The sequence below is a fragment of the Brachyistius frenatus genome, unplaced genomic scaffold (assembly GCF_029030835.1).
Source record: "Brachyistius frenatus isolate BFR_SWC_R1_liver_20210118 unplaced genomic scaffold, ASM2903083v1 Contig_206, whole genome shotgun sequence".
Taxonomy (NCBI): Eukaryota; Metazoa; Chordata; class Actinopteri; family Embiotocidae; genus Brachyistius; species Brachyistius frenatus.
In genome coordinates, this window is record NW_027210805.1 from 572,983 (window position 1) to 591,078 (window position 18,096).

An 18,096-nucleotide genomic window follows, 5' to 3' on the forward strand; every position below is an offset into this window, starting at 1 on the left:
TACTTTAATAACTGCAGCTACTCGTGAATGTCACAGCACTCAAAAGAAGAAGTTGCTTGTAATTTTCCATTCATGCAGCGGTCATTATGTTATTATTGTACAATCTGCTGTTGTTCAATAGAGCAGCTCGGCCAATGAAGTCGACCTCCACTGGGTTTGTAACGTTCAATTTTAGTCATCAGAAATGTATTGAAATGTTTATTACCGAGGTCGGGTGGTGTTGCGCCGGACGACCGACGTGCCGAAGACCGTACTTGTTCCAGCGGTGAATTAGTACGGCCGCGTTTCTGCCCGGATTCTGTCTGGAGCGCCTGCTCGGTGTTTTGGATTAAATCTCTTAATAATCTACTGGTTGACTGAAGCAGCACACTGGCTGCGAGTAACAGACTAATTGCCTCGGGCGACTCATCCATCCGTTCAGTTTGTGTGCCTGCTTCCTCCTGTTCAGCCTCACCGCCAGGCTCCAGCCTTTTTTCTTCTTTTTTTTTTCCCCCTTCCTCATGCCTCGGACTAAATAGCAGGGAAACACCCAGGACAGGTCACCGGTCGCTGCGGGGCCATCACGCAGACAAAACACATTCCAGTCGGCACCGAGGGCAGTTCTGACCCACTGAGCATTGATCTTCGGCTCTCGTCCTGCTGTCTAGACATCGACTGTGGGTTAAAACTGGGCTGGATTTGGATGGAAGTAACCCCGCTAGCATCCCACGTGTTACTGAGAATATTTATAGACACATACCCGTTAGCGTCTGCAGGTGCTTCTTATTAATCCTAACCCTTCAGCACTCACCGGACCTTGGAAAATTCTGCCGCTGTGTTTTGAGCGCCATCTTCCCTAGTTTGGCAAACTATAAATCCTTTGAATGCACAAAGGCCTCATTATTCAAATGGTGGAGACCATTTTGAAATACCGACATCATGGTAACTAAATTAAGTTATATATAAGATCACGTATCTGTTGAATCCACAGACTGGGTATTAAAATGGACGGAGCTCTCGGGTCTAAAAAATGAGGCAGACGGGGAAGCGCCTTTATCTGCAATACCACCGAGTGCCACCAGAGGTTGACTCCAAAAAGCCTCCGACTCCATAGACTGTTATAGAATTCGAAGTCAGTAGGTTCTTTTCCACGAGTTATTTCAATTTTGCTAGTCGCTCCTTCTTCTTAGTTTTCTGGCAATCCATATGAAAATAATCCCATCAATAATTAGAAAATAAGCCTCCAAAAGCCGTGTCTTTAGGGGCTTGTCTGTTTGATTGACAGGCCTTTGGTGCAGTCGGGTTTCAGCTATCGGTGCGGGGGACGTAGTATCGCCGGGTTTCCAATCAGATCGAGTCAGATCCACCGCTCACTTCTTCCCCCAGCTCGTCCAAATATGCTCCAAACCTCTCCGAACTAGCAAGATGGCGACGGCCAAAACCGTTGACAAGCCAAAGGGTGACGTCACTGTTGGTTGCCGTCTTCGTTGAACAGATCTGTCCTGGCACACGGCCTCACCATCCATGTTTGTTTGGGTACAAACTCATGTGACTCGTGGGGTTTCTACTGCCATCTACCAGCAACGCTCCACTTGTTACTAACCAGTGGTTGAGTCCAGTGTATTTACTTCGGCGGAAATTTTGTGGAAACAGCCTTTGTGTGTGTTTTGTCCATTCTTTGTAGGTTTCAGGTGGTCTTCAGATTTATCTAGCTTCAGTGGAATACTTGCCTAACGATAACCACTTCTTAACTATGCTTTGCTCTGCGTAACTATGATCTTTCCGAAACCTTGACGATAGTTGCTAAATGCAAATATCTGGGGGGAAAAAAAAAAAAAAAAACATATTCTTAAACTGTGGCATATTCCCTCGTTTGGTCTTTTGATGATGGTTTCAGACACCGCCGTCCTCTACGCAGCTCCAACATCTCAGTTCAATTGTGGTGAAATCTGGTGATCGAAGAAAGAAGTCGTACCGTTTTCCATCATTTCCCCTTAATATCTCCCCTTTCTTTGTTGCTAAGAGGATTAAAATACCTGACTTTTCACCCAAATTTAGTCCTATTTTAACTTGACTTTAGAGTCTTCATTTCACCTGCAAATTACTGAAACAAACCAGGAGGAAACCCAGAAAAACCATCCACTTTTTCTTCCTGTATTGTTTGCATATAAATGCGTTTCTCACTCCATGAACTCAAAGCAAGGTACTGGAGAGATGATGCTCAGCTGTTGAATCAAAGGCTCGCACTATTTTTCAGCTCGCCCACACGTGCTCTCTCGTACTTTGCCACGGGATTCCCAGGCCGTTTTGTTCTGGCGACAGCTCTGTTTTAGTTCTCTGCCCCCCCCGGTCGTCCAAAAGTTCCCTGGGATGCGTCCAGGGGAGCGGGTTTTGTGTTCGAGGACCTGTGGCCGCAGCAGAACTGGCCGTGTCGTGCCCCCTCCGGTCGGTCCCTGGAACAAAACGCTGCAACGATTCAGACAAAAATCGCGGCGGAAATGTCTGTGACTCATTCGGGCGTCTCTACCTCCGACCCTTCAGCACTGCGCTGAACTCTTCGGTTCACCGCCGCCGAGAACGTTTCTCGAGCGCATCAGTCAGCGAATGTTCAAAGTCTTCAGGCTTGATTTTTTTTTTTTTTTTTTTCTTTAGCTGCGGGGTTGTCTGCTCAGAAACCTTTTCCTCTCTCTTGTCTCTCCGGCTCTCTGAGCCGACGGTGCCTCCGTGCGATTCTGTTTCTGAGGACACACAATTGAGTCGTCGCTGCTTGGGCTCGACTCAGCCACCTGATGATGCTTTCATCTTTGGACCCCTGACGAATATCAATTCTGTGTTTTTCTTTTCTCGTTGCATCGCTCTGCTGGTTTTTTGTGGTTTTTTTGTGGTTTTATTTTGAGCGTGCTGGCATGCATTTGCAAACGCATTTTCCATCTGCCGCAAGCCACGCAACGTCAGGTTTACATTGAGAAGCGTCAGATCAGTAACCTTTTGTTTTCCTTGGAACATTATTGCAACAGACTTCAGCTCTCTTTAATTCCTGTATGCTTCAGGCTGATGTGCTTTGTTTGTACGAGTTTGAGAAACTAGGATGATTCGGTTAGAGTTTTCATCCTTTACTCTTTGAAGTGCATGGGCTTCTTTTTCTTTTTTTTTTTTTCTCTTTCTCTTTCTCTTTCTCCCCAGAGCATGGTCAAACAGTGTTATACACCAATGCTGAATTGTTCTGCTTTACTGGCAGCCATCTGGCAAAACCTCACAAACACTCCCTAATGAAATTTCTGCCTGCGTTTTATTCCAATCATTTGATGTTCACACATTTCAATACACCGCACTCCATCTCCCTTTCTCTCTGGCTCTCGAAAAAAAAAATAAATGGACGGACTTCACTTTACAAATGGACGCAAATGGGAAACCTCCACATTGTGACAGAGCAGATATACAGCAGATAGCCAATCGGATATTTTCCAAGTAAACATTTACGGCCTGGCATACTTTGCACATATGTTTTTTTTTTTTTTTTACCAACTCTACAGACAGAAAAATATAGAAAAGAGTCTGTTGAAAAGTAACCTTTTGCATGTTCTGCAATCGATTATGCTCTCACCAGTGTGGTAAGTATTTTTCATGGTCGCAGACTTACTGAGAATCCCGTACTCAAGAGAGTCTGATGTGACATCCTGCGTCAAATCTGCCTTAATCTCTTTTTACTGATACTCACAGAACTATTTGGAGCCGCTATCTTTCACCACAGGCTCCGAAAAAAGCTGTTAATTCCACGGGAAAAGCTCTCAAACTGCTTGTCTCAACAGAAATGGAAACAGGTTACTTTTTTTTTGTTGTACTTTTTGGCGTTGCGCTTCAGACTGAAAACATGCAGAACACTCGAGGCAGTGGCGGTATTTGTCTTTCTTCCACTTCCTTTTATTTTAGACCGTGACTTTTTACACAGCGAGCAGACAAAACAGGAGGTAAACAGGCGTCTCGGTGGACGCGGATAACGAGGAAGAAAATTACTGAAGCATGTGTGCAGGACGTGCAAGAAGCACCACTGACTTCCTCTGTATGCTTTCAGAAATATACGGACGCGTTACAAACACACAATGTACAGCCCCTCACTTATATGAACGAAGATGTACGTGTTCAGCCAATCAAAACAAACTCCTCCAACCGAAATGGAGGTCTGGCACTGACTTTTCATAGCCCTGCATCAAGTAGTGAGTCGTAAAACAGCAGGAGTTGTGGTTATAGGATTGGAGAGAAGTGAAAATGTTCCCGTGAACTCCTCGATTGGTAAAAGTCCATTAGCGCCCCTCCCCCTCCCCCAACCCACCACCCCCGCCCGCTGTGTCCAGCAATAACCTTCTGTGATGCAAAAGCTTTAACCACAACTCGTACTCGTGGAGCTGAAGATGAGCTGCTGTACAGACGCCGTGTCAGCAAAGTGAAAGGAGCTCTGCGTGGCTGGTTTCCATGCGACTTGTTATCCACGCAGTGCTTTTAGAAGATACTCGAATTAATTTGTCAGCAAGTACATTAACTCAAGCACTGCGCGAAAGTACAACTTTGAAGTACTTGTGGTTGAGTGTATCTGCTTTCTACTTGTGTATACAAGGGAATAGCAATTGCTTCCAAACCAAATTTCAATACTATGGCCACATCCACACCAACACGCAAAATGTTGTAAAACCGTCGGCGTGTTCCAAACGGCGTACTTGTGTACTAACACTCACTGTTTTGAGTGCACAAGTGCGTTCGCACTGTCAAGTACAGAAACATGCACTCAAAAAGGGGTCCAAACACAGACATGTGAAACGCTGGATACTTTTCACCCTCGATGGCCACCATCTTGGCCACTTAGAGGAAGGGCGCGGGGCCACCGAAGTGAAGAATTTTCAAATTAAGGCTTCTGAGGAAGCTGCAGCTGTTCCCGAACACCACACAAAAGCGTTTTTGTTTTTCACTACTGCTGCTGAAATGAAGAATCAGCGTGTTTATTGACTGCCTTAAACAGAGGGCACATAAACACATTAAATATCTTTACCTTTAATTATTTTTACCCCGAAATAATTAAAGCTGCAGATATTTTGGCGAGTGATGTGTTCACATGCTGAGGTTATTTCTGGTCAGTGCAGAATGTCAGTGTGCGGTTTGTAGCAACACTACTCTGTCGAAATTCCTGCACAAGCAAGAGTCCTAACATGTATGAGCACTATTTGTTAGTGTACTAAAGGGAGGTATGTCACGTGGAACACAGCACATGTTTACATAGGAGTGAATCTAGTCCGCTAACACAATGCAGGCGTGTTGCAGTGAAAGATTCAAGGTTTTTCCACACGAATAGGTATTTATTTTACAGCCGTTTGTGCATACATGAAGGACATCCTCATATTATTCCAAATTAGTTTCAATAAAATGATATCTAATGAACGTAGAGGCATGTGCCGAAAACAAACTATAACTAACAAAGAGGCGTAATACCATCCTTTAGGTTTGAGTGATAAGCCTGGCCTTTTCTAGAAACAATAAAGGTATTAGGTCTTTTTTCGTGAAACAAGGCACTGCAGTAATTGATGTACTATGAAATATAAGCGGGGATAATCCTCTCTGCATCACTGAGAATGCTTAAAAGTACAGCTCAGGTCAAATTGGACTTGTCAGTTCCAGAAGACTTAATGTGATTAGAGAGGCAAGGTCAGGCCAAATTCAGCTGGAAAATCACAATCCGAGCCTCCAACAAAGACTGTAAATTTTTTTAAATTTAATAGTGGAGGATTTAATTATGTTTGTCAAATAAGAGTCAATGATTTACGTCGACAGAGCAGGCAGGAAAAGCTGTTAATTTAATTACTCAAAATATTTTTTTAACAAAATCACTTGACTGTATAATGTACCTCCCACGCTATTAAAGAAAATTAACAAATATACTAATTATTGTATGACAGATGAATTACCCTGTATTGCAGATGTAACTTTAAAAAGGCTTTCTCGTCAGAATATATTGTTTGAGTCTTTTAGCTGTTAAACACTTTTTCTTCCTCATAAAACATTCGTGAAGCAGATTTTTATTGTTTGTTTTGTTTACGGAAACATTTGCTAACAAGTCCTTAGTTTTCTTTGCATTTGCTGACAAGTTTATTTGTGTGTTAACACCAACGACTGTCAATATGTGCAATTGTGGGACACCACCCACATGCTAATATGCATGTGTGGGATACAAACAAAACAGTGGCCATACATATATATATATGTATATAAAAAAATTAAAATTAAAAAAAAGTCCACGGCCCTCTAGTGGTCAGAAACTCCACATGGTACCTTTAACTACCCAAAAATAAACAACAGCTAGAGATACGCTAGAAATAAGAAAGTGACATACGTTTCTTAGCGGCAGATAACACAAACCAGTACATTTCTCACTTTTAATACTTTAATCATAATAGTAACTTGGATTGTAACACTCATTAAAAGTAAAGTTACAAAGTGCTTTGCAGTTAAAAGAAACAAAATTAATTCCGAATAACATCCAAAACAAAATCTTCTTACCGTCCATGTATTATTTGCTTGTGGTAGCATGAAGGTGGTAATTAAAAGTGGATACAGAATAGAGCCCTGGGGAATCCCATGAAAGACCTGCAAGCAGAGCGTCTAATATGTTGCCGAACGCTGCTCTGTTAAGAATCCATTGTGTTTTTTGGGTAAACTTCGGTGGCAAACTATAGAAAAAGCCCCCAAAGTTCCGTGTTAGAGGGATTTTATAAGTTGAGACGACCCAATACATTTTGTTTTGGATTGCTGTGATCGATAATCTTACGTAGTTTGCTGCATATGTAATTCTTCGTTTACATTTAATATTTTTACCACACATACATAGTGTCCAGCGCATCAATCCTCTCTCTGCTCTTCACCTGTTCACATTCTGGAGATTTGGCTTGAAGTGGTGTTCTTGGCCGACACACTGGGATGAACCCAGTGACGCCCTCTAATAATAAAATCAGCTCATTTGACTTTTCCTATTGTCTTTTTTCTCCCTCTTGTACGGAGTGGTGTGTGTGTGTGTGTGTGTGTGTGTGTGTGTGTGTGTGTGTGTGTGTGTGTGTGTGTGTGTGTGTGTGTGTGTTTGGGAGGTCAGACATTAAGAGATATGTGCCAAAGATATCAGCACGTTCCATTTAAGAAGTCTGAGCCTGTGCATCGTGTTTGCACGATCATGAAGGCACGCTTGGCGGCACTGCTGACCCGCCTTGCGCCAAAACAATCGCCAGCATGTTTCATTGGTGTTTATGAAGTCGTCTCCAGCGCAGACTGAGGGTGTGTAGTTCACACTCGCACTCCTACCCACACCTCCGCTTTAATATGCTGTGGAAATTATGCTGTCTATGAGTCATAATTGTGCTTTGTAGTAGCGAACCGCTGTGTCTCTCTGTGGCACTCTGCGATGAATTTGAATGAGAGACATCTCTTTTGCAATTTTGCTGAACCCCAACCCCCCCCCTCCCCTCCCCGTTCCCGCTGAAGGAACGCAAGCAGCGTTGTTTGACTTTTTTTTCTTTGTAAAAAGGAATGAAATCGGTATCATCTCCGCTTTCCATATGACGACTTGAAGTCGACTGCGAATCCAAATGGGAGTCAAGCCACAGCTGTGAGTGGGTGCTTCTGTCCCCAGCAGAGAGAAATCCATGGGCATATGAATGCAGCTCCCACGGACACACACACACACACAAAAAAAAAAGGGAAACAAGCCAGCACAGCCCTGTAAATGCTGTAATATGCTACTTGAAGGCAGATTTGGTAGTTACTAGTGATGATGGATTCATGTGGAGTTTCCAGGGACGAGGCTGGCTAACAGGCTCATTCCCACTGCTAAATTATTAAAGCCCGGGGGTTCAGGAACATCCACATGTTTTTGCACTCGTCATATTTTTTTTCATTGTAGTCATCAGCAGATAATTAATTATTTACAGTGCCAGGTCCCCCAATGTTTTTGAATGGTTCATTTTTTGTCGGTAGCTACAGATGATTGGTTAACCTTCTATTGTTCTACTGCCAGGGATTTTCACTCACACATATACATGCCGCTCCATACAAGCCTTTATCCTGCTTGCTATTTTACCACAGGGTGCGATATTGAATTATTTTTCATCACTGCAGAATAAATATTATTTGACGTGAGTTGCACAGTGTCCCAGTAATCCTCCGTCTGTTTGTTTACTCATTTGATTTTCAGCAAATTTTCCGTGCGCTTTAGACGGAGGTTATCTACAATAGTATTTTTTATTTTTTTTGCCTCTCACTGCCTTTTCTATTTATCCCCCCCCCCCCCCATTCAGATCGACTGACTACGGCTCCACATATGAGAGAATGAATGACAAAATTGGACCCAAGACCGTCCTGAGTTACCTCTACGTCTGCCCAAGCAACAAGAGAAAGGTGAGAAGTTGCAAGTATTTGCTTTTATTTCTACAAGAATTTGTCTGATCTCCAAAACAAACCGTTTTTCTATGTTCAGAAGGCTCATTTGCCGTTAAAAACACGGGCTAATATTAGAGACAGACCTTTATTTCAAGGAAAGTCTTTTACATTTTTTGGGATAAATTCGGCTTCGTGTACATTTGCACCGCAGTGCAACAGCATTCGTGTCAAACTAACCACTCTGCTGTTCTGAGTGTCTCTTCTTCAGAGAAATGCAGCTTTCAGTCACTAGAAAATTTCAATCATGTCTACTTTGCCAATTGTTAGATCTGTATCAATGTGCTGATGTGATGTGCAATGTGCAATGTAGCCCAACACTCCCTGCACAAAAGAACAATCTCAAGAAGAAAAGAGCAGTGGATTCTCTCCAAAAGACAGTATATTTAATACAATTATGAAATCACAATTTAACACACAAATCTCAGACATATACAAAACTCCGTATCGATCGCTGCAGTGTGACGCACTCGTCAACTACCTCAAAGAAAGATCATCTTAATACAGAGACAAAGTTCACAAAATAGAGTTATTATAAGAGAAGTGTTGGGATATTCCATTCGTAGTTTTAATAACTAAACTTACGAGCTTAAGCACTATAATCAGATGACTTTTAGTTCAGGGAGTTTATCATCGGATTACACCCAGGTGTGATTTTTGTATTGATATCTCATATTGAAATCCCAACTCTGTCGTTCCGAAAGTGGCGAAGATACTTGTGTTGCAACTTTACTTTTTGAGAGGTGTAAGATAGAGAACAGTGTCAAACCTTCTGATTTGAAACATTGATTAAAAAACAAACAGAAATCAAAAAGAATGGCTCTTTTTTTATTTATTTTTATTTAGATTTAGATTAAGATTTTAGTTCATTGATCTTTTTATGGTTTGTACTTTATTTTTCACCATCTGCCTCAGTTCATTTAATGAAAATGACTATTAATCAAAAATAGTTTAAAAAAATGTTGAATTGAACTGTGCACGTAACTGAGCCTTTAAGAGAAGATTCTGACTCTCATTTCTGTATCACATATTTTGGGTTCGGGTTTGTCCATCCGTAGAAGGTAAATCCAAAACCTTGCACTTTTCTATACTGTGAGTCACAAGCCGTAGTATCCGGCAGTGAGTCTGAGTTTCCCTCCCGCGGTGAACTCCATCTTTCCGACGCTCCGAGCAACAGTTTGGCGGACAAGCGGAATCACAGCCGACAGGTCAGCAGCACGCATCTCAGTTACAGTACGAGTCCAGTTTCCATCTGTAGATTAAACTGCCCCAAAGCTGTTTTTGGAATCGTTACGTTCTGAGTGAACTTATTGCATACACACAGTAAAGAGGTATATATAAATACTGTTTGACCCAGCATGCCCCTGGTTATTATGTCCGGAGGACGTGAAGTGTGCTAAGCGTTAACTCGATGTGTTCCCCTGATATGCGGGGTTGAAACATTAACATCAGTTTCACATGGAGCTTGACGTGTCAATTAATTGCAAGAACGAGAAGTCATTCCGTGAACATTTTCACTGTTTCAACCACGTTAAGGCCAGGGGAGTAGCACTGAGTCCGTTTAGCGTGGGCAAACTGTCAATCAATCAGGAACCGCCAACTACCCAAAATCTACCTTTAAAATCAATTTAACGTAGAATGAATATTTTATTTTTTTCATAGTAGGTGTATAGTAGATAAAAACACGAGATGATTAGCAGTTAAATCATAATGCGGATCAGGTGTATTGATTGCCTGCTGGTGATGTTTATGGATATGGTTTGGGTGGTTATTGTTAGCTGACTTACAGTATGTTTTGGCACGTGACAGGTAAACATATCAAATTCTTTCTTGTAAGATTTAAAATGTGAAAATGAAATATAATACAGTGTCTCAACAGGAGTGTGAGGTTCCAGTCAATAAAGTCTAAATTAGTTTTTTTAGTTAAAGATTATTGGCAATTGGAGTGAAAATGTACCTACATCTTAAATGTGAACAATATACGTTGTTTTAGCCACTTAAGGGCAGCAATAACAACACATTAAGATGAAACTTGTGGATTTACCTGTCCAGTAGTTCTCGAGTAACATTGATATTCATTCTGAGCTGTGTTTATGACCACCTGTCGAATTCAAGTTTTCTATTTATTTATTTTGTTCTTCTATTTTTGGTCTCCACTCGTTCGTGACGGAAATATGTGGCTCTCTAACTGCTGGATACTCGACTGTGTTCGGCAGCCAGTCCGTCTGTCTGCTGTTGGCTGCTTAGCGGTCGGCGCACTGTAGCTTTCTTCCTGCTGCAGCTGAAAACAATGCAGAGAGGGTGAAACGAAGCGGGAAAGTTGTGGGATCGATGGTCAGCACAATGAGCAGAAACTCGCTTTAGAATTCAGTAGAAGAGCTGCACACTCTGTTGATTATTCTCTGTAGGCTCAACACTACATGTGACCCTTTGCACAGCCTCACATTGTTGTCGCAGGTGTCGCACAGTTAATATAAATTCATCATGACGGTTGCTATAACTGACACTTAATGGGCCACAGTGGCCATGAGGTGGTAAAATCTTGCTTCATAAACATATAAACAGGTAATTCAAAGTCACGTGTCACAGTGACGTTGGCTGAGGGTCAAAAATGTCCGACACGTTTCCTGTTCCGCAAAGTGATGTGCACCAAGTAGCGTGAAGCAATAACCTTCATGAGGAAGTATTCCAAGCTCAGTCTCTTGATCAGGGGCGAGCAGTGGCTCTGACTCAATCTGATTTGAAACCCGGCGACACTACGTCCCGCCCACCGATAGCGGTAACCTCACTGCACTACAGACCTGTCAATCAAACACATCACTCCCCACCAAAAAAAAAACACGCCTTTTTGGAGCTTATTTTCGAATTAATGACGGGATTGTGCCAGAAGACTAACAGGAAGGAGTAACTAGAAAAACCTAAATAACTTGTGGAAAAAAAATATATATTTGACTTAGAATTTTATGATTCTAGTTGAATGGGAGTCTACGGAGACGGAGGCTTTTTGGAGCCGACCTCTAGTGGCAATCGGTGGTACTGCGGCTTCAGGCACGTCTGCATTATTTGCCTAATTTTTCAGACCCAGAAACAACGTCCACTTTTATATACACTTATATATCATTCTCCTGAGACTTTCTGATGCGTCTGAGATCGTTTGGTGTAAACGACCCTCCAACATGACAACATGCTGGCTCACAGCGCATATTTCCTGCCCACCACAACACAATCGTAGCTCCCCACCGCTCCTGCTCATCAGATCTGGCTCCCTCCAGATTCTTTTTTGTTTCCCAAATATTTGACACAAAATTTGGTGTTTCTCTGCTTAAGTGTCAGGTCCATGCTGTGCTCTATTTGAGCACAACGGGAACAGTCTCGGAACTTGTCTATTGCACCTCATAATGTACAATTTGTTTTTGTTGTTATTGTATGCAGCCTTATTTTTCTCCAGCACACGTCGGAGACTGCAGTCCTCACAGATCCAAAGACCCCTGAAAATTTGAAACCACGGGACATGTGCATAAAGATGAAGTCATGGGAAAAGGTCAAACCCAGTTGAGAAATTTCCCTACAATATGATGGGTGCTGCAAAATACACAAACATGCCATCCTTGAAAAATAATCATTTTGTTCAAGTTGACCTGCCTGGTGAAGACACATGTTGAATAAATCAAAAATTCTGCATGGCATCAACACGCTTGGAGAAAATACAGCATGACTTGCCCGCCGTCGCGGTGCTGCTTTGGCTCATCAGCGTCACTTTTCCAAGGCCGAGCCAAGGTACTGACCCTGAATGCGTTTGCATGGCACGGGGAGCTAATGGGATCCCAGGACCGTTGAGCTCAACCACGTCAGGCCAAGGAACAGATCATAGCCGGCGCTGATTACTCCTCATGACTCACTCCTGCTGCCGTCTTTATGTTGGGGGAAAATTTTATTCCACATCAAGGGCACGGCAGGAATTTAGCCCCTCGGGTTCCCTCTGTGACTGATGTGACATCCTTTTTTTTTTTTTTTTTTTTTTTATTTCTCTTATATAAGATGAGATCAACTTTTATTAACACCAGGAGAAGGAAATAGAGAAATGACTCTCATGTAAACACCTAATACAGCTTTGATATCATTGTTTACCGAAATCAAATTCTAGAATTTGTATATTTCTTAAACCAATCTTTGGCAAAATAAAACATGTTTTACATTGTATGCTAGTGTGAAACGCCAACCAAGAACTAGTCATAGTCTTATCTTACCCCTGTGGTTGATCTCTGGTTCTGCTGCCCATGGGCCGATTGCCCCTCTGCACCTTTATCTTTGACCTAATTATTTCGATTTTCCATTGCGTAGATGGATGAAAGTTGCCCTTCATGCCGGCTGCCTCCCTCCGTTGCCTCTTTGCGTCCGACACGGCCTTATGTAGCGTCTGCCTGGGCTCTGTAAAAGGAGGCCGTTTGGGTGCCTAATCACTCACTGTGAGATATAATCGTCTGCTGCTCTTTGAGATATTCCTCCACCCACCATAAAAGAATACTACGTCCACCGCGGCGAATCCGGTAGCATTTGTGGAATCCCCCACCCCCCCCACCCCACCCACCTTTACGCTGTCCAAGAAATAAGTCGAAGCTGTGACCTTTTACAATGTCACATTATAGATTTGAATGATAGTAATGACATTTAGCGCAAAGCCTTAGAAAATGACTCCTCCCATGAATCTTCTCTGCTATATTCTGATGTCTTTTTTTTTTTTCTTCCTTTCTCGAGCTCGCTTGCACGCTCAGCCCGTGATTGAGCGGCTGCTAGATTAGGTTGATTTAAAAATAAAGACACGCACGGTTAAAACGCCACTGAGGAAGCGAGACAGTGAAAACATGATAGCTAAATGTGGGTGATTAAGCCCTGATCCACGCTTAATGAGCATATTGCGGCGACAACTCTTTGTTAAAACCTTCCCGTCAACGAGAGACTAAGCTCAATTGATCCGGCGTGACGTGATTCATTTGCTGCAGGTTGTCTTACGCCATCACCCCCCCTCCCCCTCCGCCCCCCCACCCCGCCCGCCGCACCTCCGATCCATACCTCCACTTACCTCATGATCTGACAACTACCGGCTTCTATCTCCGTGCTGCAGTTTATGCACAGCTCGACATCAGGCTGATAAAACACAAAAGGTTATCCCTCCAACCTCCATCGATTTCGTATTGTTACCCTCCTCACTCGCCCGCTTCCTCACAAAGGCTGGAGTGCAACGCTGTGAGGGAAATCTTAATCACCGCTCGCTTAATGCTGCCGGTCACTGTGATTTTGAAAGTGAATAATTATTGTTTGAGGGCGATTGCTCTCGTAGGCAGCAGAGGAATTGGCCGCTGCTAACCATTCTCGCCTCGGTATCGGCTTCGAATCGGTTGTGGCTTCATTTGTTTTTTAATCGCAGAGGCGACAGACAGAAACGTTGGGAAATAATGTGGTTGTTTTCACACTTACACGGCGGTAAATGAGTAATGCGAATGTGACAGTGCTCTGTAGGACCCGTTCCCGGTAATAAAAGGGAGACATTGTGAGCCTCTCTGAATCGAGGCTTGAGAAAAAACGGGCTTAAAAGCACTGCAATCGAAGACATTTACATGAAGAGCACAGAGAGGAGAGCAGAACACTCACCGCACGGTTCACGGCTTGAATAGAGAGTAAAGGTAAATTGTATTATGAAATGTACGGCATGTTCGAACACCTCCGCCAGACGGGTTTTTTTTTTTCTTCTTCTATTAAAATGGAAAGTCCTGGCGGATGAGTCCAAATGTAAAACAGACCGTGCTGCTTATTGTAACATCATCATATTGATCGTGGCTTAAAAACTCTAAATTAGATCCGACAAGCCCCAAAGACACTCGCAGACATCAGGAGGCTCCGGCGTTACAACGGCGACGGGTAATGAGCGGCGAGATTCGGGCGAGTCCCGGGCCGATGAGGGAACCAGATTGAAAGAGTGCTTGCTGCCTGTTTATTGGTGCTTAATGACAAGCAATTTATCTAAATCACCACCAGGGAGGCTTTTGTGGTTAAAGCTCTGGAAAGGAGGGCGAGCATTTCTGTCAGTGACAAACGTGCTGCTGTTTTTCCAACTCAAACGGAACTGACGAGGGAAAACGCGGGCGTTCGGGGGGGGGGGGCCCGCGAGCCGCAATCGCCGATCCCGCCGCAGAGTCGTCGAAGGGGCGTCCGCGTCGTCGTCTCAAACCGGATAAAAGATGAACAGCGTAGTGTGAAAGCATTCGCTTCATCATTCACAAACCCCGCAGAGATTTATCACCCAGAGCTGTAGCTGAGCTCAGCTCCTCGGAGAATTTGTGCTGTGTTTAAACTTTTGCTTTTTTTCCAGTTAATTGCACCTCGAAGGCTAACCAGCTGCGGCAGGAAACTGTTTTCAGTAAAAAAAAAAAAAAAAAAAAAAAATCAAAAGAGTTCGGATAAACCCGCTACGCGCCGCTTTGCTTGACGGCAAGTGGCTACGGTTGGCAATCAGCGAATAAGTTAAGAAAGCTAAACAGCTGGCGAAGAGACAGATAAAGTCGGTGGAGACAAAAACAGAGCTGGAAAAAAAAAAATGGGGATTTTCTCCGAAGAAAAGAAAATTATAATAATTTGTTAAGTTAATGAGTTTATTTGAAGGGCCATATTAAAGCAAGTTAGTAACGTATCTTATGGAGGAAATACAACCAACTTCAATTAAATGTTGCTCTGTGTGTGCGAACGATATCAACCTGACCCCTGAAAGCCAACATTTTTGTATTTAGTTTGAATATTTAAAGGATTTAGTAAGCCAGCATTTTGTTACCACATAGGCGCTGCTACTCCCCGTGTTCCTGCTTGCAGCCAAAGCCATATTTTTTTTGTCATCATGTGATGAACTGAATATTAATTCCCTAACGGGGAAGCGTATGAATAAACACCATTTGTTTATGTGGAATCATCTAAATCCATGTTTTGACTATTAGCTTGACAGTTGAAACACACAGCCTATTAAATATACTGATAATGGGTTTCCAGCATTGTTCTCTAAAGAATACTATTTTCATAAAAAAAATAATACACCTATTGAAATGCCCGCTCTTTATTCGAGGAGGAATTCCTGTGACCGTTTTATCTGCTTTCACGAAGACTTTAAATGTCATTAGCTGAAAGAAATATGCATTGTGGAATTCCTGTTCTTATTGAATTCTGTAATAACTGCGATAGCTCCGGCAGAAATATTCCAAGCATGAAATTAGGAGCCTCTACCAGCGTGGAGCTGTTCAATTTTGAAATTAGAATTTTATTGGAGGAGGGGGGGGGGGAAATGCCACCAAATGACATGCTAAAGAACCAGCTGATAAAGAAAATAACACGCTGGAGGTGCGGCTTCACACGCGGCTGCCCGGTCCCTTGTTTGCTCGGCACTTAATTGCAACCGGACCACAATCGCGCCTCACGGTTTGCATATTAAGTCGTGTCGTGACGTTTCGACCTCTCACCTTTTATTGTTTTTGAGTTTTTCCCGTCTGTTTTGGTTTACGCTGTGTAAAAAAAAAAAAAAACCTTCCATCTTATTTTGGGGGAAGAAGACGATGGTGAAAACACAGTCTTTACCTTCGCAGCGCGCCACGGAGCCACAGAGCCATGGCAACAGGAGCGCCGGAGACAAGAAAATGAAGTTGGAAATATGGCGGAGCGGTTTGCCAACACGAGTCTGACGTGTGCCAAATGCTGCCGAGCCCCTTTTTTTTTTCTCGCTGTCGCGGCTGCCGCCTCTGACATCTCTCTCTCTCTCGTCTCCCCATCTTTCCACCTCTTTCTCTTAAAATCCCTCTCAGATTATGGTGTTGACAGATCCGGAGTTCGAGAGCAGCGTGCTCATCAGCGCCGATGAGGGAGCCAGCTACCAGAAGTACCGCCTCACTTTCTTCGTCCTGAGCCTTTTATTCCACCCGACCGAAGAGGACTGGGCCCTGGCTTACAGTCACGACCAGAAGGTGAGACTGCGCCCCCTCAAACCTAATTAGCTGAGTGTTATTTAATGACACCAACCTCTTTGTCCCACCCAGAGTCTTTTCACCGGGGCCTGTGGTTTTCCTATAAATTTTGCTAATTTCCCACGATGCTGGTGCTTTCATTCACGGGATGAATTTGAATCACGTGAAACTGTGGTCGTGAGCCTTATTTACCTGAATTCAAGAGGGAAGCAGGCCTTTCTTTGAAAACATGCTTTAATTAGTCCGAGTCTTTGTGTCTACGTCCTCCTCTTATTTACCCATAATATTATCACGTTTTAATTGGAAGCCTTCTGGTTTTCTGATCTGCTCCCGCCTCCGTTGTTAAATCAGAAACAAAAAAAATGACTTTTCCTTCATTTTACAATCAAACTCTCAGGTAGCAGTAGCAACCAGAGCCCGACAGATACGGGATAATATCAGGAAGTTAAAAACAGAAATGGTTTCGATATCGGAAAAATGTGGTTGTCAAAAACACGTGTGACAGATATGTAATGGGGGCAGCATATTTTACAGTTTAACGATAAACTTTATTGTCCAAAATGACATCAGTGTACTTCTAACATAAAAAGAAAAAACATAAATTGCTCTTGTTGTGAAAGAGTGGAAAATAACAGGTAACGCTGCATTTTTCTAATTTATTAATGAAATAGTGAGATAAAACTTTTCATTCATATATATATATATATATATATATATATATATATATATATATATATATATACATATATATATATATATAAGTTTGGCCAGTTCAAGCAGCTTCATGATTCTGAGTTTGAATCTAAAACTTATACGAGCAAAATCATCAGCAAAAGGGAAAATAAAAATCTATGAAAATATAAAGTGAATGAAAACAGGATGTGAATAAATGAGATGAGACACTCTAAGCAGTTGAGTGCTGAGTCACTGTATGTTGTTGAATTGAGTGAAATTATGCCACGGAGATGCACACAATGCTGAAAGCACCATAGAGGCCATTACTATTAATGTTCCAGTGGGGGTTTTTTTTGCTCTTAAATTGAACTGGACTGTACAAACGATACTAGACAGCCAACCGTTTATTATTTGAGAGATTCAAGGTGTCACCTTCACTGGGCTTTGTCGCACAGCATGGAGCTCTGAACACCACCTTCACACTGAGCTCTGAGATTGTGCCCGGCAAACTGTCCGTCATGAAGGTCGGTGACGGTGACCTGAGAGCCGGAGCTATCGCCCTGCTAGGGAGAAACGTTTTCATCGGAAAGAAAACGAACACTAAATGATTAAAAAAAAATAATTAAATACGGAGTTCGACAATAACTAAAAGTCCATATTTGAGAACCAACTGCAACCAAATTGTATTTAAATGTCTTTGAAATATCGTTTATATCCCCCTTTATGGACGATACCGGTCTGTCCCACATCTGTGGACAGATGTTCTCCCGCTCTTCACACGGGATTCTCCTGAGCTGCTCTTTGCTGGAGAGGTTTTGTTGCTCCACTTTCTTTCTGACCTAAAGCACTAAAAGTTTTTAATTTTTTCAATTTTTTTTTTATTCGATTCAAGTCGAGGGACACGTGTGTCACAGTTTCCACTGTTCGTTTGAAGATCGTTGTCTTGTTGAAAGATGCCGAGCTTCTCGAGACCGGTAGT

General features: G+C 42.7%; 1 protein-coding gene across 1 annotated transcript in view; it reads left to right on the top strand.

Annotated features, from left to right (window-relative positions):
• The window catches only part of sorcs3a (sortilin related VPS10 domain containing receptor 3a), a 172,571-nt gene that overhangs the window by 91,117 nt on the left and 63,358 nt on the right, over positions 1–18,096 (top strand). Inside the window, exons 3-4 of the mRNA XM_069719088.1 lie at positions 8,307–8,406; positions 16,284–16,442. Coding sequence (XP_069575189.1) covers positions 8,307–8,406; positions 16,284–16,442 — 259 coding nt within the window. The remainder of the gene's footprint in view (positions 1–8,306; positions 8,407–16,283; positions 16,443–18,096) is intronic.